Source organism: Aedes albopictus, chromosome 2, assembly GCF_035046485.1.
Source record: "Aedes albopictus strain Foshan chromosome 2, AalbF5, whole genome shotgun sequence".
Classification (NCBI taxonomy): domain Eukaryota; kingdom Metazoa; phylum Arthropoda; class Insecta; order Diptera; family Culicidae; genus Aedes; species Aedes albopictus.
The window spans coordinates 450,596,946-450,618,351 of record NC_085137.1 but is presented as its reverse complement, the minus strand read 5'-3'; the positions used below and the strand labels follow the sequence as shown (position 1 = coordinate 450,618,351).

Genomic DNA, 21,406 nt, shown 5'->3' with positions numbered 1-21,406 from the left:
TGGAGGAATCCCAGTAACAATTGCTAGTAATAATGCCAGAAGAATTCTTGGATGCATCCTAGCATCTGAAGGGAAATTCTTGGATGAATCCTTTAACAAATCTCTGAAAATCTTAAAGTATCATTGAAGAAATCACTGATGGAATAAAAACTAGAAAGAGAAGCATTGAAGAGAGGGAAAGTGCCACATCTTTTATACCGCTCTTTCTCGTAAGGACTGTATCGGAAATTAACTATAAACGTTCAAAATTTCCTGAAAAATAAGCTGTTCGAAAAAAACATAACTTTATTTTTGGAGATACTATATAAATCTCTTAATTAAAGAATTGCAGTTCTGATTTTCAAAAAATAATCATTTAACTTGGACTTTTACCTCAAAGATTGCACATATGTTTTTAAAATTTTGGACACCTCCTTAAAATTTAAAATTGCGAGAACTGTGGGAAAATATTCAATTTTTTCTCTCATTTTTGCGCAAATATATTCTTTTCCAGAATGCTCATGATACAGGAAAATTATTTTTATCAAGAAAAAATCCCTCCGCAGTTTAGGACAATTCTTGAAAAAGAAAAAAGGCCATTTTTCGAGGAACTCTTTTTTTATACGTCTACAAAGAACGATTACGCAAATAAAAAAATACGTTAAGTTGAAAATTTGCTATTTTTTCGATTGGGTTTGTATTTAAATCTATTGAAGAGGTAGTTTTACCAGAGAACGGAATTTTAAAACCTCTGAAGATATTTAAAACAGAGCGTCAAAGTTCGACCAAAAAGTAGGTGTTTTTGGGAAAGACCGTATTCTTAATGTTGGAAGTTTTTCTATCCAAAATAAGAATTTTAAAAGTCGGTTTTAAGTGATATGTTATGTGTACATAAGTGCTAGTAATAATCATTATTTTTTAGATTTTTCCCCGTACAATTTTTTTTCGCTACAAATGATTGAAACGTTAAAAAAAAATTCCAAAAAAATGCAGTTTGTACAGATTGTTATTTTGTGTGGTATACTCATAGAGCCACATTTTCAATAATACGAAACATTTTCCAAATTTCTTCAAGCTGTTCTAAACTTAACTATATTCTGAAGATTTCATAGAAGAACCGGAATAAAAAGACCAACCGTGCTTCGAGATAGAGCATTTTGAATGTTTATAGTTAATTTCCGATACAGTCCTTATTTATCAAGGAGGATGAGTGAGATAAAAGAAAAGGCTGCTTTCAAGCTGTAATTGCATGATGTACTCCAGCAATAAATCCAGCTTAATCCTTGGTTCTCCACAAGAACTTCTGCAAAATTCGTCTAGTGATTTCTCCAGAGATTTCTTTCGTGACTCCATAGGGATTCTTTTGGGGATTTCGAAAGTTCAGATACAAGCTTCGTTCAGATCAGGAGGAAGGGTACTTCATCACAAAAATCTTTGAAAAATACACTTAAGTTCCCAAAAATCCCTAAGAAAAATTCTTCTTAAAACTATTTTAAGGGACTGCCGTAGATTAATGACACATAACTCTCAAGATTGAGCAAATAAGGTAAGTTTGTTCGGAAAACTCCAACAATACATTTTTCTGCAACTGTGCAAAAGACACCAATGCTCTATCTCCATTCATGTAAACAAGGGAATTTCTTTTGCACTTTAAGCACAGACAAACAGACGTAATTGTTAGAGGAAATTCTTCAAAAACTTTTGCCCGGTGTCTTTTTAATGAGCACACTGCCACCTGTTGGTAGAACCGCGCGCGACACTGCGGCCATGATGGATTTCGATTTGACGTTTGTCTAACACGCACACTACTAACCAAAGTGCCTGTAATTTTCGTTTACATCATTCAGCAACGTGTACACTGGCAAACGTCAAAGCGATTGAATACTGATTGATCGTTAAATGCATGTGCCAAATCGTTTTGAAGAGTGTTACGTCTGTTTGTCTGTGCTTTTAGGCAAATTAACCACTAAGGTAAAAATTACAAAACAAAAAGTTAGATATATAAAACCATTTCTTCTAAGACATCACACCGCTAAAGTCAATACTTGAGACTGCAAAATATGAATAATGGATGTAAACCATAGCATACACAAATAACATAAGCAAGCCACAAACAAGCATGCGTGCTGAACTGCTGCTTTATAATCGCAATGAATGCATTTTCAATTGATAAGTAGCCAATGTCAAACCTTTCGTATCGGTATTAACAATGATAATTAAAAACGCCTTTCAAAAGTTACATCAAGTTTCTATTTGATTTGCTGTAATTCTTTTACAACATGGTTTAACAAGACCTTTTTCCGCTACTTTTCAAGTTAATGTATACTGTTCTATACTATACAGTGTGTTTTCACAAGTCGAATAAGCGTTTTCGTTTCATCATACTTCGACTCACCGTGCGGTTGAAATAACTGACAAAAGCCAGGATGAAAAACACGTGTTTTTACTGAACAGCAGCTGAACTAATATGTTGTTCAGTTGTTATCCATAATCCTCTCTCCTCTTCTTAGCGTAACGTCCTCACTGGGACAAAGCCTGCTTCTCAGCTTAGTGTTCTATGAGCACTTCCACAGTTATTAACTGAGAGCTTCCTCTGCCAATGACCATTTTGCATGTGTATATCGTGTGGCAGGCACGAAGATACTCTATGCCCAAGGAAGTCAAGGAAATTTCCTTTACGAAAAGATCCTGGACCGACCGGGAATCGAACCCGTCACCCTCAGCATGGTCATGCTGAATACCCGTGCGTTTACCGCCTCGGCTATATAGGCCCTTTGTTATCCATAATGTTATATGCTAATTCACCATTGCTAAATGGGAGTCGAAGTGTGATCATTATCAACCCACGGGAATGTTTTGAATGAGAGCTTCAGTTCACCATCTCGAGGGTCTCGAGTTCAAATGTAGATTAAGATAAGTGTAAGTAGGGATTATTCCATAGCATAAGCGTAAATCATAAACTCTTGTGGAAAATAAAACAACTGATTTTTATTTATTTTTAAAGCTCATTAACAGCTTTTTTTTGTTAAACGCTTTTATCAACAAAGAGTTCAGTTGCTGCACAACATTATGCTTTTAAATTTCTCCAAAATTGTGTGAACAAAATATGACCAAATTGAACTGAACAAACTGAAAATTATCCAAATGTTATTCAGCATCATTCTGAATGAGCATTATGATGAACTATTTTATCATGAGTGATTGTTAGTTGGGTACAGTATGTAGGGAGTGTATCGGAAATCAGTTTAACATTTTCAGGATGCTCTATCTTGTAGCATGGTTGGTTTTTTCATTTCGGTTCTTCTATGACAATATAGTTAATTAAGCTTGCAGAAATTTGAAGATTTAGTATTTTTGAAAAGCAGTTGAATGAAAACACCTCATCAATTAAAGCTCTGGACAAAATGCTATATTTTCAGGGTTTTTCAACGTTTTTAATCACCTGTATCGAATAAAATTTGTACGGTGAAAAATCGTTAATTGGTTTCGACTGTTCTTTGTGTATTTTTAAGATTTTTGGGCTTTTCAGTCTGATTGTATTTAAGATCAAAAACAACCTTATGTTATCTTACTCCCACGTTTTGATCCGTATCAGATCTTTCTGTTGGTATATTATAGAAACAAATGCAATTTGTAAAATTTCAAATAAAATAGGTGAAACACCTTATTATTTATTGTTAGCTGTTATGCACATATAACTATAACTACAACTATGTAACATATAACTGTACACCGACTTACACACGCTGTGAACCAAAAAACAGTTCTTTTTATAAGAATCTGGCCTAGTGACGCACCGGAATAACCCCGGCCACAGGGACCATTCGGCCGTATTTTGTCCACTTCTACTATACTGTACTATACTATACTATACTGTAAAGAAAGATATTCAAATCCGTTGAGTTTTTGCTAAACGGCGAGATTTTTAGTTCACTATACTCAGGCCGATACGGGTTAACATTGTTTTATGATTTTTGGTTTGCTAGGATGAGTTGGTGTATCTAAATAATTACATATTGAACATAGGAGGCCTTGTAGGAGGCTGCATCTAACATTTTTGATTTACGAAAATTTATATATTACAAGACTGATTTAATTTAGGGTCTCAAGTTTGCCAAGTGGTTAAGGCTTTGGATAGCCAATCCGGAGACGGAGGGCTGGATTTCCGTTCTGGTCGGAAACTTTTCTCGACTTCCCTGGACATAGTGTATCATTGTACTTGCATCACAATATACAAATTCATGCAATGGCAGGCAAAGAAAGCCCTTCACTTGATAACTGTGGATGTGCTCAAAGAACACTAAGTAGAAGCGAGGCCGTTCAAGTTCCAGCGGAAACGGAGATCCACAATGAAGAAGAAGAAGATTGATTCGAGTAATTCTAATATCGAAGCTTAAAGATTGTGTATTTTTTCTACATAACTATGGCACTGATGCTGGTCAACATGGCTCGTTATTAGAGGTTCATTCCATTATTTTGAGTGCCACACTATTAAAAGCGGACGTTCCCAACATGTGAGACTGGTTCAACAAGAAAAAGTCATTATTTTGAACAAGTCCATTGAACTACACGCAAGATGATCCACTAGTAACATGATCCTAACGGTGTATACATTCACCACCAAATGATTGCCCATAATTCCTTGGCTGCAATCCAACAATTCAATTCGTTTAAAATTCTAATAATGTTCACTAGCGGCTATGCAGCAGCACCCACCCGAAGTTAAACGCCAGCTGCCTTTTGCTAGTCCTCCACACTAAGCTCTGTGTGCTTGGCGCGTCCCCCTGGCCAGCCCTCTGAAAGGGTTCAAATAGATGCAGTTGGTTGGACGTCGTCGTTGGTGTTAAGTAGATCGTTCCGTGTTTTGTCTGGCAGTCACGTCGTCGGTCGAGATTCTATTATGGTGGTGGACAGGTCTTTTCAGAAGTGATATATGTGCTGTCCGACGTTCGTCCCCCGAGCGTCACTTTTGGCGGTGGCAGTTGAGACGTTACAAAAAATTCCCCTTATTGTGAATATTTTACCGTTAACGTTTGGAATTCAATTTAGAATTATGATCAACTGCCGTCTTACTAGCGCGGTCGGTAGACCGTTCTATAAGGCTATGGGATAGTGGCGAAAAATACGATGCCAAAAAATTTGGTCACAGATACCGTTTTTACGAGAAATAATAAAACATTTTTTTCCAGACAATTCGGACGTTGCGATCGATTTTTCAAACCTTCGACCAAGAAGATCTGGGGACTAATGGCAAATTCATAAATTTTATTATTATTCGCCGAAAACTAATCGATGAACAACCAACACTGCTATATGAACTTCATATGATAGACAGTTTCCCATACTATTTACTACGCATTCCCAATTAAAAAAACACAATCTTTATTCATCACTCCCCAACCCCCTCCTACCTTCTCCAGCTCATCGATACACTGCTCCCCGATCGTCTTCAACTGCCCGAGCTGCGTTCGAATATTATCCAGAGCCGCTTGCAACAGTGGCCTATCCTGCTCAGCGCTTCGGAAAGCCGTCCTCTGGATGTCGAACGACTCGAACAGATTGCGCAACGTTTCCGCCTCCTGGTGGAAACGGATGTACAGCTTGAGCATGTCCACCCGCACGATGACGAAATTTTTCAGCTCGATCCACTTCTGGCGGATGATGTCGATCTTGCTCTGGACGTCATCCCGCTGCCCGTCTTCCAGATACTCCAGGACAGGGGTCAACCGGACTAGCAGGTTGTTTATTGCGTTTCCTTTGATCTGCGAATGAAAATGGGGGAGGAGAAAGTTGAAAATCAGATATGAAAAATGTGTCTTGGACGGATATTTCCGAGTGGTGATGAAAGAGTTTAATGCAAGGTGTTATTAATGGAGATCATTTAGAACGACTAGTCTTAGATGTGTGTACCGGCTAACGTAGGTTTTTTTTATTTGATTCCCTTCTTTCTAAGCACCGACCAATATTGATCGAGTTTATTCTCGCACATCGCCTAATGCCTCATGACCAATTTGATATCATTTACTAATTTATAAACTACAGGGGATGGCCAAAATGTTTGGGATAGGCAACTTTTTTTTGTCCCACAAAAAAGTTCAACATGCTGTAACTTTTCATAGAGTGCATCAAAATATCTCAAATTTTGACTGTTTCTCGACCTATTATATGTGCATCATTGGTACAAATTTGGGCTCGATTGATTAATCTTTCGCAAAGTTAGAACCGTTCAAGTAAAACACTATTTTTTAGCCATCTCATTTTTGATCTGTCATATCTCAGAAACCAGTGAACCGAATTGAATGAAATTTTGAACGTACACTAACAATATACAAATGCTTCACAAACTATTAAAACATAAATACTTTTTGAACGTTGAAAAAAGTTATCATGGATTGACACTTTTTGGATTTTTCTCGAAAAAATGTATTTTTTTAAAGTCAATGTTAATAAATCATAGTGTTGATGTCCAAAGGTTTTCCACTTCTGTTCTCAAGTTATCTTTAATCAGATATAGTAGAGCCTATTTAGAATAAAGGAAGAACACATTTAGTAATTTTTGTGTGGTTTTGTAAATTTGACTTGTTTTCCTCTATATGAGTAAAAATTTCAACCCGGTATAACTTAATTCGCCGTAGGAAAATATTACATTTTATAACGTTGTATTAAGCATCAATATATTGTTGATAAACGTTATAAAATTCGTTCAATTCGGTTCACTGGTTTCCGAGATATGACAGCTCAAAAATGAGTTATCTAAAAAATAGTGTTTTACCCGAACGGTTCTAACTTCGCGAAAAATTATTCAATCGAGCCCAAATTTGTATCAATGATGCACATTTAACAGGTTGATAAACAGTCAAAATTTGAGATATTTTGATGCACTCTATGAAAAGTTACAGCATGTTGAACTTTTTTGTGGGACAAAAAAAAGTTGCCTATCCCAAACATTTTGGCCACCCCCTGTAGTTACCATATAATGTAAAAAATATATTGTGAGAGAACTACAATTTCCTTTAAATAATACGATTAAATAATTGTCCCTCGAATTCTCTTTCCGTTTTGTTCACGTCTATTTCGGACACAACCTGATTTAAATTCCCGGCACACTTGCTACATGACACTATGGTACATCGGATGGTCAAAAATTATAATTTGAACGTAGATAATCATTCGAAAGACGATCAAATTCTTCGTAATCCAAATCAAATCATGCGTTGTTCGAAGCTGTGAAAGTTTTTAAATTGAGGTGGATATAGCTTTTGAATAGCGACTAAAATACTTCAAACAATATTTTTGTCTACATGGTTTACATCTGTTTTGCTTCCATCTAATAAAGCATTGGTTAAGTTGAAAGTATACTCACGATGCGTACCACATGAGCATATCTGCAGTAATGTTAAAAAAGTTACGGCAAGGATGGGAACACTCACTTTCAAAGAGATACACTCACTTGCTATTTTCTCATCTCGACATATGGACGACTTTTACCTTATGATTTTGTCTAAAAGTTTGCCGAATAGAGTAGGGGTCGCACACGCATACCGAAATCATGAGGGAGCTGTGAACCCGACTAGAGCATGAGCATGAGCATGAGATGACCGTACAATTCGTAGTTGCTACTCCGTTACTGACCAGAACAGTCAACATTGCACAGGGAACCAAAAGGATGGTGCCTGGGTGTAGCTTTCCATCCTCAATGGAGGAAGCTGTGAACCCGACTAGATGGGAAAAACAAAATTATTACAGGCTGTGTTATTTTGACACAATGATTTTTGTAACAACGGTTGTTATAAAACATGTACCGTTAGTAGTTGAAATAATAAATTTTGCAACAAAACTCGTTCAAACTGAAACAAAAATATAACAAGTTAAGATATAATCATAACAAGATTATATCAAATTTTGTTAGACTAAACATGCGAAATCATAACAAAATAATAACAAGATCTGTTTTATATTTCAGAATAACTTTGTTACAAGTTTTGTTATAAATCTCTTGGCTCGAGGCACCAAAATAATATCGATATTTTTTGCGACAACACAGAAAATCTTGTAAATTCTGAAATAATTATGTTACAGAAAATATAACAAAGATTGCAATAAACGTGTTACAAAATTATGTTAGACCCAATTATATTACAATTTATAATTTAACAAATGTTGTTATACATCTGCTTGAATAAATGAAACAAGTTTAGTTATAATTTTATTTTTTAAATAACATCAAATGTTAATATGAAATTGTTATGGACATTCACATGGAAAAATCCTTATAACAGAATTATATAAACTATTGTTATTTCTAGCAACAGTTTTTGTTATTTTGTTATGATCTTGTTATGTGTTTCTAATCGGGAAAGAAACTCTCCACGAGGTGAATGTAAGGGTCCATTCATATATTACGTAACGCGAAATTTGGTAATTCTAGACCCCCTCCCTCCCCCACGTAACAACTTTCGTATGGAGAATTTTGAAATTTTGTATGAAGCGTAACACAGTGCTAGACCCCCTCCCTCCCCTCTTAGCGTTACGTAATATTTGAACGAACCCTAAATTACACTTATCTTGTGGAGAGTCGCTTCCTAGATTGTATGCTTCTGAGCTGAGAAAACAGCAAGTGAGTGTTGCCATCCCTGATTGAGGGGTGTAAGTGATAAAACTCATGCTTTCGAGAAAATTTGGCTTAAAGTTGTTCACCAATTTTCATCCCATACAGAGTGTAGGAAGCTGCAAAACTAATCCAATTGTTTTACGATTCATTGCAATTCAACAAATCCACAAAAAAAAATTAAAAACTTCGAAAAACGTCCAGTCTGAAAAACGTTTGATATGCTCACGCCTAAATTCATCAGGAAAGGTCACTTTACACCCTTTAAAACCGCTCAATTATTCATGATTTTATTAAAATTTTCTTTTGCAACATATTTCTAAGGGTTCTGTTTATCTAAAATAATTTATTTAAATAGTCCAATTTATATAAATACTAAAAATCACACTGTTGAAAATGCTTTGACATCCATGTGCACAACAGAACATGTGCTCGATGAACAAATTGAGATTTGAATTATGAAAAGAAATCCACGTTTGTATGGGAGTGATTTCTCGCATCACCCCTCGTCGCAGTTTGTACTGGGCGGAGCTATCAAACAGTAGCCCAGCTGTCAAAGAGTGATTTCAAAAAATCTCTTTGAAATTGATTTTAGTTACCAAAATAAAGTTCTAAAAATCTGAAAAAAATCATAGTGGCTCAGAAAAAAGGGCTCTTTTGTATGAAATGAAAAAATCAATACATTTTTCAAAATTTAAAAACCCAATAAGTCAACAATTTCCTTCAAAAAAAACCACAGCAATCCGGTGGAATACTGAGCAACACTTTGATAACAGATTTTCTCTTGCGATAGCTGTTTTGCCTCTAACAAGCAATATGTTTTGAAAATTCGGATTTACACTCCTATAAGGAAAATTCTTGGATCTCTGAATAAAATTTCTGGAAAAATTCTCGATGCCCTCAAGAAAATGCTTGAAGAATTGCTCTGAGTAGCGACAGACACAAATCACGTAGAACACGTCAGAGGAATTTCTGGAGAAATGAATTCCTCTGAAATTCTGAAATTTCAGGATTTTCAGAGAGTTATTCGCCATGAAAATTTTTCTAAAGAGTTCCAAAAAAATCAGACAAATTTCTGCTTAGGGAACGTCCATAAATTACGTCACGCAAAAATCGACCATTTTTAACCCCCCCTCCCCCCTATGTCACACTTTTTGTATGAGGGCTCGAAAATTTTTGTATGGATCGTTACACTTTGTTGAACCCCCCCTCCCCCCTAAAAGCGTGACGTAATTTATGGACGCTCCCTTAAACTCTTGTAGAATTTTCAGAAAAAAAATGTGGAACAATCATCGCAGATTCTTCTGATAGAATTCTTGGAGGAAAATTTTAGAAAATTTCTGAGAGAATCTGGAAAAATGCTTAGAGAAATCAGATAAGGTTTTCTTTAAAAAAATATTGAGAAAGATATTTGAGATAAATTTTGTGAAGAAATTTTCTAATGATCATCGACAAACTCCTCTAAGAAATCTTCAGAGGAACATTTGAAGAAATGTTAGGAGACGAGTATTCTGGCCCTAACTTTTACCAAGCTAAATTCTAATATATTTGTAAATAACATACAAAAAGAACGTATACTGCTCCGTAAAGCGTTAAACGCGATGAACTATATACAAATATTGGCAGGAATTTCGTGAGGAATCATTACAAGAAATCCTGAAGGCATCTTTGTAAGGGTTTTTTTTTAGAAACCTGAGGAGTATTGTCGATGATTTCCTGAAGAAATATGCGGAAGAACTTCAGAAGAAATTTTCGGATTTCATATAGACGAATCATTGTATGAATGTTTGAATGATAATTTAGATTTATTTGAAACAATGAATGCATTTGCTGAAGGAATCCTGAAGTGTTTACGGCAAAATTCGTGTAGGAAATTTAGGAGGGATCAACGGGATAATACTTTTTCAGATTTTTTCCCCGAAGGCATTCATGAAAAATTTCCAAAAGAACTCTTGAATGAAATTAGATTTGTAAGAATATTTTAAAGAGTCCTTGGAGAAATATCAGAATGAATCCTATAAGGAATTCCAAGAAAATGCTTGAACAAATTTCTGCAAGAATTTATGAAGGAATCATCGGTTCAAAAAAAAAAATGTTCAGTTCAAATGATAGTGACGAATTCCCGGTGAAATTCTTGGACAAATTTTAGGAAAAAAATCTGCAAGAATTCCATGAGCAATTATAGGAGGAACGTGATGAGAAACTCTTGGAAAAAATCAGGGGAGGTTCCTGAAGAATTCTTGGAGAACACATCGAAGGAATGTCTAGCGTTGGAGAGCTAGAGCTGGAGGAAACAATCCTGGAGAAATCATAACCGAAATTTTGGGAAGAATTCCTAAATAAATGTTTGGAAATTAAAAAAAAAAGTTTATGAGCAAATTTCTACAAAAAAGCTACACAAAGGGTTCCCAGAGCAGTTTTTGGAGAAACTCATGAAGGAATTTTAGGAAGTACTTGCGGAGGAATTTCTGTAGAGGTTCGCTTGGTGTAATTCTATGAAAATATTTATATTTTCACAAAGTAACTTCTTCAGGAATCTTTGGCTGAATTCTTGATGGATTCCTTCTGGAGAATCTGTTCAAGTAATTCCTGGACAAACCTTCGAAAATAATCGATCAGAAACCATAAAGCTATATACTATTCCTGGAATTATGTAGCTTTGAAATAAATTTGTGGAAAAACAACTTTTAAAGGCTATTTCTAAAGAAATTTTTAAAATAATTTGGCCAACGTTTATGTATGAAATTTGTGACGCAATAAGTGAAAACAATATGGAGAAACTTCTGGAAACACATTAAAAAATATGTAAAAGTGAATTTTTTACAGAATATAAATATTGAAAATAAAAATTATGAACTTTATCTTGTGAAAATTGATAAATAACTACTTTGTGGAAGTGAAGATATTTTTCGATGAATTTCGAAAAAAAAACTCCTGTAAAACATCTATCTTCAGAGAATGTTTAATAAAATTTCAATGGGGAAACCAATGTTTCGTCCAGCGGTTTGTTCAGACTCCTACGTTGTGTGATTTTACTCCCGGGGACAAGAGGATGACGAACTACTTCGATACTATTTACTCCACGTTTATTGGCGCACCACAGAGAGGCAGTGCTCCTGCTCTGTAGTGGTACGAGAAGTCCAAGGAACATTTCGCAGGAATCCCTGAAGTCACTGGTCGAGGATATCCTCTAGTATTATTCTTTAGAAAAATTTTTGAAGATGTTTAAGGAAAAACCAAAATCACCAGAGCAATTTGTAGAAGAGTCTTGTAGATTAAAAAAAATCTAAAATTGTAAGAATTGCTGGAAGAATGCTTGAAGGGATTTCTTAGAAAATACCTGAAACAATTCGGAAAAATGAGTAGCTCTTCCAAGAGAAATACGTGTAGAAATTCGCGACGAAATCATTGTAGCAATACGAAAGTATGCCTGAACCCCTTTTTGGAAGAATCTTCGAAGGAATTCAGATAATTTTTTGGAGGAATCTCCTGATAAAACTTTTAAAGCATTTCAAATAAGTTACAGGATCAAAAGGTGGCAGAAATTATTCGAAGAATTTCTATAAAAAAAAACGAACAACAAATTCTCAGAGTTATTCCTGGATTCCTCCTGCTCTTAAAGAACTCTCAGAGAATACTCGAAAGAGTTTCTAGATTAAGGAAAAGTTTGAAGTCCCATCTGAGAAATTCTTAACGAAATTCGTGGTTAAACAATCTTCTGGAGCATCTCGTTAAAAAAAATCATAAACCGAAATTCAACAAATAATGTCGGAAATTTTCTAGACGATTTTTTTTGAAAAACCTCCTGGAGAAATTTCGGAAAAAATATTACGAAATACGAAAGCAAACATGAGAAACTATCTTTTTTCAGATTTTTAGAACATCTTTTTGATACCTTAAGTCCATTTTAGAGATTTTTTATCTATCAGTTGGGCAACTATTTGACAGCTCCTCCCAGTACGAAGTTTGACGAAGTTCTACAAATCGTTCTCATATAAGCCTGAAATTGTTTTGTAGGTAGGTTACCGGCCACCAAAATTTATGAAAATTTGGACTTTAGCTACTAAAGAAGACAATTCATTGAAAAGGATTTCCTGAAGAAATTCTCGACCAAAAAAATTGAAACAAAAAACTATTGGGCAGTGATACTTACAATAAATCCAGGAGAAATCATTGATGGAAGCCATGGTAAGATTTCTTGAGAAAACGTCTGAAGAATTTCTCGGGAATACTTGGAGAAATCATCAGACCATACCATAAATACAAATGAAGAAACCTCTGAAATAAAACAATTGGGAGAAAAGTCTAGAGAAGTTTTTGTGGGAAGAACTACTCGAGATATTTTCAAATAAAAACTGAAGAATTTCTCGAGCTCATCTTGTTGGAACTTTTAAAGACAGACCTGGACAGATTTTAGGAGAAATGTTTGGAATTTAAAAAAATCTTCGGAGCCGTTCGGTTGAAATTTTAGAACGCACGTTCATTTGAACCTAAAATTGCACCACACTCGCGCTGTATACGACGGTTGAGGTTTGTTGGAAATGTTGTACTTTTTACAACAGCGCGTGTCCTTAAGGGTTAATAAGATTCTTCTAGGAATTTTTTGGGAAACTTCTGGAAAATATTGTTTTACGAACTTCTCATGGATCTTTCTCATTATTGTGGTAATAATGTCATTCCTGGAGAAACGCATGAAGTTATTGTTGAAGAAATCATCATAGCAGTTCATAAAGGTAAAGATATTTGCAAATATTTCTGCAGGAACCTTCTAGTGAATCTTGGAGCTATGCTTATTTTTTTTTCTGAATTCCCGTACAAGTTTTCAAATGTATTCGTAGAGAAATTCCTCAAATAAATAATGTACTAGCTTAAATAAAAATCCCTGAAAAAAGTTTCGGAAAGGTGGAAGAATATACGGAGTGAGACATTCTTTGAAAAAGGTATGCAGTAATTCTTAGAGTAATCAACACAGCAATTTAAAAATAATAGTTACAACAAACATTTGCAGCAACATCCGAAGGGAATTCCTAGAAAATTATATTGAATAACTTATGATATTCAGGAAGAATTACCAGATGAATTATTGGATGAGATCCTGTAATAGTTCAAAGGAAAAATCCAGCAGAAATTTTTAGAAAAAATCTGAAGCGATCTGGGAGATTTTTTTACAATAATAGCCAGAGGAATTTCAGGAGGAATATTTGAAAGTATTCTAAGCAAGGTGTCTAGTTATAAGACAAAATAAAGTTCCTTGAGTTTTCCAGGTTTTTCAAACGAAAATGTAAAATGTTTGTAATTAAAAAATCAGCCTAAATTTTATAAAATTTGTATACATCTCAAAAATTACACAGAAATATCCTCATTGTTTAGGTTAAAAATTTTGAAGAAAAATTCCCAAAATTTATTATCGAAGAGATTCCACCAAATCGCTGAATTCTTTTAATAACTGTTTAATAAAACTGTTTCGAAAATAATACAAAAACAGGTTAAGGAATATTTCTTCTTTTTTCCTAGAGATCTTTTGGATTAATTGCAAGACATTGCTTTGACATTTCCACCTACAATGACATCCAAACATTCTAAACAATCAGAAAAAACCCAGAAAATCAATCAGTAATATATGGCCGTTAAATTCCATACACAGTTTTGAATAAAAACTTGGATGTTGTTACACTGTGCTGGTGGTGTAGTTATGTTGATATTTTGAAATGATTATTCTTTCAAATTCTTCCGGAATTCCTTCTTTTAAATTCATTTCCAATTTCTCGCGGAGTTTTTCTTGAAATTATCAAAGTTTTTTTTTCTGGCTTTCTCCAGTTTTCCCAAGTATACCCAGAGGTTCCATAAACAGCTCCTTCCGAGGTTTTCACGATTTCAGGTTTTTCCAGTTTTTTTCACGGGGTCTCCGCTAGAGTATGTACCCATAGGAATTTCTTCCACTTTCTCGCTGGATTTCTCTCAGAGATCTTTCCAAAATTTTCCAAAGTTCTTCTAGGAATTTCTCTTAGTGGTTCCGGATAGTTTCCCAACAGTTTCTCTTGGGTTTTTTGCATAAGTTCTTCCAGAGATTTCTTCCAGAGATAGTTTTCAGATATTTCTCGTGGTTTCCCTTGCGGCATATTGCACGTTGTTTCTGCAGGGATTCTCCTTTAAATTTGCTTAATATCTCCTTCTGGAATTACTCCCAGAACTTTTTTTTCCGAGATGTTCCAATCTCTCTCAAGATTTATTTTGTTTAGTTCCTCTCAATATTTTTCAAAAAAGTCTTTCCGGAGATTTTCGCAAAATTTGACCAGTAATCCTTCAGATATTTCCGCAAGACTTTCTTACAAGAAACCTTGTAAGTTATCCTAGAAGGCAACCCAAAAAAAAAATCTGAAAAAAAACCTACAAGAACTTCAGGAGCAATTAAAAAAAAAGCTTAAAGGAGCATCCCGAATCTTGGGATAATTCCTGGTAGAGATTCCGGGAAGAGCTCCGGGAATAATCCTCGGGTGGATCACTGCAAGAAATAAGATAATCAACTTCAAGGAGAAGCCTTGGAAAATATCAGAAGAAATTCACGGGACGAGTTTTATGATCCCAGAAGACTCTCCAAATAGTCTTGGATAAAGTCCTGGATAAATTCTGAAAAACTCTGAGAAACATCCCAGGATCAACACTGGAAGGAATCTACCGAGAGAAATCTCAAAAGCAATTCCGCGAGAACTTTTGAGAAATTCAAGAAGAAACTCTAGAAGAAAGCCTCAGGAAAAAATCCCGGAAGGAAATCTCAGAAATTCTCCTTCAAGAGGAATACCGAGAGAAACTCTAACAAAAATACTACATCCGCTACTACATCTGCGGTATGTACTGAGAGAAACTCTTGTGGAGATCTCGAGATAAACCCTGGTAGAAACCCACATGAACTCTGTATGATCCCCGTTAAAATTCCAGACGAAATGGATCGGAATTACGGAATTCTGGAAGATTCTCAAGGAAGAATCCCGGAAAGAAATGTTCGATTCTTGGAAAAATGCTGGTAGGAACCAGGAAGAATCTTCCGAAGGAATTCAAAAAGGAATATTAGGAAAAATGGCGCGAAAAAAATACGAAAGGATTCTTGTAAAAACCCTGGAAGGAATTTCTAGTGGCATTTCCAAAGAAATTTTAGGAAGAAACATACCCACGATGTAGTAAACTCTGTGGACGCTATTTCTGAGAAGATCTTCAAGTAACAAAATTCGCTACTTTTCATTCTTATGACCCAATGTTTTATGTTTCTTTTATTGGTACAAAATTTCCCTGAGTGTTCACGATATTCGCTTAGTGCTTTAGGTTTTTCCCTGTTAAATAAAATTCTCTGAGGATTCTCGGTTTTCCAGGTAGAAGAAACCTTGAAGTGAAATTCGTGTGTTTGAGAAAATCTCAAATACTTTTTCTAAGCTTTTCTCTGGAGAATGCTTTCAGTATTCTTCGAAGTATTCCCTAAAGCGATATACGTAGAAATCATCAAAGTTATTCCGAAAAAAATCTATGAACTTCTTTAGGATTTTTAAGGAAGATTTCTCAGGGAAATTAAATACCTATTCATCGGAAAATTGCTGAAGGGATTCTGAGAAAAAATATTGAATAGTCGATGGATAGTTCCAAATAAAATATTTGAAAAGCTCTGTAGTACTTTCTCCTTCAAATAGAAACTGTGTTTTTTTTAACAAAATTTGAAGAGTCTATAGTGCCATTCGTTAACAAAAGGGGTAAGTGCAGGATGCAGCAACTTCAACCATGTTCAACCTACTTCATTGAACAGGACTAATATAATTTGCCTTCAGCAAATCATAGCTCTCTGTTATGGCAGAAACCTTGAACCTTTATTAAAGAGTGCTTCAGTCGGACGATGGTTCACCTCTCAAGAGCAGCAATTGACAGATTTCAAGAAGAAATAGAGGTCGACTTCGTGGCCTTGAGCCCATGAGGTTAGTGGAAGATTTATCACTGGACCATTGGATGTTTTGTGTGTTGCCCGTTGCCACTTACCTCCAGGTCATTCAGAAGCTGATGATGTAGCAACAAACAATCCTTGGCCTCGGCCAAGTTGTCCCCCATCCTGTGAATATCCATCGCAAGCTCGAGCCGTTCCCTCCGGGCATCGTCCAACCACTGGAACAACTGATTGTACCGCTCCAGGAACTCATTTAACGCTTCCGTCAGTCGCAAACTCTCCTCGCTCGATCGCAGACAGTACTGCTCGAAGGCCAGCTTCTTCTGCTCTATCCGCTCGACCATGGCCTGAACACCGGCCACCTCCGGTTTCGTGCGTCCCACGTCATCTATAAGGGAGTATCCCGTTTGGAGGATATCGCTGGCAGTGGACGTGACCTCTTGGAGGGCCTTGTGCTGAAGCAGCAGCGGCGACGGAGAGCTGGGTCGGAGCTGAAGGTTACTGAGTTCGATTTCGATTTGGGACAGTTTGGTGAGAAGGTTTTCGGCTCGACCGAAGAATTCCCGCGACTGCGAAAGGAGAGCTTCTCGGTGATCGACTTCATCGACGAACTCGGTACACGTAGCCAGAATGCTGTAGGCTTTGGCGCAGGCTTCGTCCCCGGCGAAGCAACCCGTCGAGACGAGCTCTTCCGTGGCTTTGGTGATTTTGAGCGATTTGTCGCGGAGGAGGAGAGCTTCCGGCTTGACGTTCTGGTAGGTTTCGAGCAGGTTCCGGGCCTGTTCTGCGGAGTCACCGAGCGTGAAGGAACTGAAGTTGGAATTCTTGGTGGCGTTCAGGCTGTACTCGATGTCGGAGAGCTCCTTGGCGAGGATCGCCAGGGTTAGGCATTGCTCGAGTTGCGTTTTACGCGACTGCCAGGCCTGTTCGAGACTGTTTCGTCGGTTCGAGAGGTCTTCAAGCCATCGTTCTACTTGAGCTATTGCGAGCAGAGCATCCTGCTTGATGTGATTGGGACGGGAGTCGAAAGTTCCGATGTTGGACAGTTCCCGGAGTTTGTCCAGCATTTGATTGCCAACTTTGAGGGCTGCGGAAATGGATGAAAGCATTTCGGTTCGGAGGATTTTGAACGATTCGACGAATTCCCGAACGGCTTCGATTTCGATGGGGATCATTGTGTCGTTGCAGGCTACCTCCAAGGAGCTCATTTTGCCGTAGCATTCCCCGAGTCGTTCAAAAAAGGTTACGTTCAGCAGGATAATGTCCCTTCGCTCTTGGAGCATCTTTTTGATGTCCTGCCAGACGGCTCCGAGGGAGGTGGCCATCTCTTCGATCAGAACCGGATCAGGTCGTTCGTTAGCTGCGATCTTTTCTTGAACTTTGTGGTAGAACTCTTCCAGCGGAGTTGGTAAATTCTGTAATAGGAAGAACTTTATCAGTTACAGTTCCAAAAACCATCAGACAGCAAGAATCCATACCTGTATCTGGCGCAGCAGTTCCTCATGTTGCCGCTGTAGATTCAGCGCGTCGTCCAGGCTCGGTCCGAGGAATGTGAACTTTGGTAGCAGATCTGCAACTTTGATGTACAGCCGTTCGCCGCTCTACAAATAGAAAAAAAAAATCAAAAATGAGTTAAGTCGGTCGTAAATCCGCCCGTCTGGGGCGTTCCGTAAGTAATATAAATGTTTATTTAATATGACTACCGCTCAACGAACAACCACACCGAATCGTTCTGTTTAATCTTCCTACGCGTGGGTCTTATGCGCTCCATGCTCAACCTAAGTCGTTCGACTACCCGTTATAAGCGCCAATAAGCAATGCAAGTAGATGGTACATCTGACGATCGTTGCAATTTTGTCTGCATGCTGTGCAGTGTCGATGGAAGTTTGGTGTGAAAATGCGTTGGATGGGACAAATTGACGATTATACTAGCTGCCGATGGCGCGGTGGGTTTAAGCTTATGAGTTAATCAATTTGTCTCTTGCGGTAAACGGGTGGGTTTGAATTTGATTTATTGGTCCCGAGTTGTGTGGCCACAATAGAAAGTATTTTTCTTTCCGTTTCGTAAATTTCAATCAACCAATTTTCACCGCAAGATGAAAATCATTCAACTCTCACGTACTAAAACGTCGACCATTAAAATATAATTTATTTATCCATTATGGTGGAAAATCGTAAAAGATCCTGTTTTACACTTCGTCGCTCCGGTCCAAAAGCATTCCTGTTCCTGCTACACATAACCTGGACCTTCATAGAGGTAACACATAAATATTTCGGTTAACTACCTTGCACTCTAGTGCTGCAATAAATATGCACTGCCAGCGAGCAGTCCGTTAGCGAGCAGTTATGTTAATTGGTTGGATTCCGTCTTTCGACGAATGTCATCAAGAATCTGAGATGACAGGTTCGAGATATTTCACACCGTTGATTACCGTAACGTTGCGGATGATTTAGAAGGAATTCTAGCTATAAGTGGGTGTTTCGTGGAGGAGAGTTGCTAGGTTGATTGGAGTCAATTATGGCAAGGTAGATGCATTGAAAGTGATAATCGAGTGAAGAAGAACCGCAAATAGCTAACTAAATGCATATTTTTTTTATATCTTTTGTAATCAGATAAAGAGCAGATCATTAATTATTATGTTTATCGATCTATTTGAAATTATCTTAAAATTTATCAATCAAAACTAATTTGAATTTGAGGTCAAAATATTTTGTAAATCTCAAAAATTTCATCGATGTCTTTCCAATGTCACACAGTTAACTTTATTAAAATGTATATTTCCAGAATCCTGCTACAATAAAGTATGTCGGATTCTCTCATGAGCTCTCTTCTTCAAAGTCATATAAAAATTACCACTACAGTTCTTAATTGGATCGAAATAGAATTCCCATGCCTCTGCAATTAAATTTAAACATCTCACAGAATGTTAATCCGATACTCGTTCATCATACTTCACTCCGTAGGATTTTTCCCGATATGAGTTCAAATTAGCTGAAATTCACAAGAAACTGAAAAAAAATCCCGATTTTGTTCTTGCTCTACAGTCCACAACACAGCAAAGGGCGATGAAACGCTAGCGATATGCCTAAAGTAAATATTTTAGATCTCCCTGAGGAAGACCAAAACCAAGGCCCAATACGTTGGAAGCTACCCGGAGAGAGGTGAAATACTGACGATCAAAACATGATATTGGTTTGATTGATATAAGAGATAAAAGATCTGAAAACAATATCTGAAAAATGTTCCTGGAATATCTATACAATATCAAAATTTTATATTTCAAGATCATACGAATAGTTCGCTGCTATTGGTTAGATCTTACAAAATCTTAATATGATTTGATGATGATGATCCAGGAGAAACAGGGCCCATATAGCCGAGGCGGTAAACGCACGGGTATTCAGCATGACCATGCTGAGGGTGACGGGTTCGATTCCCGGTCGGTCCAGGATCTTTTCGTAAAGGAAATTTCCTTGACTTCCTTGGGCATAGAGTATCTTCGTGCCTGCCACACGATATACACATGCAAAATGGTCATTGGCAGAGGAAGCTCTCAGTTAATAACTGTGGAATTGCTCATTGAACACTAAGCTGAGAAGCAGGCTTTGTCCCAGTGAGGACGTTACGCCAAGAAGAGAGAGAGAGATCCAGGAGAAAATTTCTGATTTTATTTTTAGATTTTTTATATCTTATGTCAATCAAACCCATATCACTTTTTGATCTCCATATCAAAATATGCTATTATTGAGCTCTTTTCCTCTACTCGGGTATTAAGCAATTCCAACTATAAACCAGATTTTACCGGGAAAGATTCAACAACTGAGAGTCCATTTCGATAATAACTCATAAAAAAACATTCAAGCATGCTCGCAATTTCAGTGTTTATAAAAGTGTATAAAGAAATGCAGGACATACTTAATCAAAGCATTATTTGAATTGTTTTTTTTTCAGATCTTCCAAATATTTCTTTGTATATTCCTCCGATGATTCCCTGAAAAAATCTGTCAAAAACTTCGTAGAAAATCTGTCTAGTTCATTCTTCTTTTTTTTTCGAGAAAATTCTACCGATTTTTTTTTCGAAAATTTCTCCAGAAATTCTTCTGAGAACTTATCTAGAAATTTTCTCAATTTTATTTTACTTCGAAAGGTGCTTCAAAAAATATGGTTGCAAATATCATTAGAAAAATCATCCATGAAAAAAAATCCTATGAATATCGTTCCATATCAGAGAGTGTTTTTTTTTTTGCTTTTTCGTTCGAGAGTTTCTTTGAGAATTTCTTTCAAAAATTTCTCCAAGAATTATTCCGAAAGTTTCTCCTGGAGTTCGTTCGTATATTTTTTATCATGAATTCATCAGAGGCTACTTACAAAAGTGTTTCCAAGAAAAGAATCCTTCGAAAATACATCCAAATACTTCTTTGCTGATTTGTTTAGGAATCGGTGATTTAAAGTATACATCTTCAAGCATTTCTCAGAGCAACACCCGATGAAATCGTCGCGAAAATGGATATTTTCTGCGAAAATACCTCTAGAAAATCCTCCACTCTAATATTCCTCCAAGTATTCTTGAAGAAATGTATTATCCCTGAGTATGTTCTGAAGAATAAAAAAAATTTCAGATATCGCTTTAGGCCGAATATTTTCCAGAAATTATTTTAGTAATTACATCTTAGAATTCATATAAGAACGAGAAAATATATTCCTTTTTGTGAAATTACTTCATAAATTTTCCCACGAAACGAAATTCCAAAAAATTTTTCATTGTGCTATCAGAGATCTACAGCAATCATGGAATCTGCTCTAGGATTCTTTTATATTATATATTTATATTATATTACTTATATATTACTCTGATAATTCCTTTAGAAATTCCACTAAGGATTCATACGGAAATAAC

General features: G+C 36.4%; 1 protein-coding gene across 12 annotated transcripts in view; it reads right to left on the bottom strand.

The window, feature by feature from the left end:
• Window positions 1-21,406, bottom strand: part of LOC109419679 (titin) — a 556,752-nt gene that overhangs the window by 172,061 nt on the left and 363,285 nt on the right. For 3 of the 12 annotated variants that reach the window (XM_062853863.1, XM_062853864.1, XM_062853865.1), the window contains exons 3-5: window positions 17,987-18,109; window positions 16,604-17,923; window positions 5,391-5,741 (exon numbers count right to left, since the gene is read on the bottom strand). The exons of the other annotated variants lie outside the window; for them this stretch is intronic. In XM_062853863.1, coding sequence (XP_062709847.1) covers window positions 5,391-5,741; window positions 16,604-17,923; window positions 17,987-18,109 — 1,794 coding nt within the window. The remainder of the gene's footprint in view (window positions 1-5,390; window positions 5,742-16,603; window positions 17,924-17,986; window positions 18,110-21,406) is intronic. 12 annotated transcript variants of the gene reach the window in all.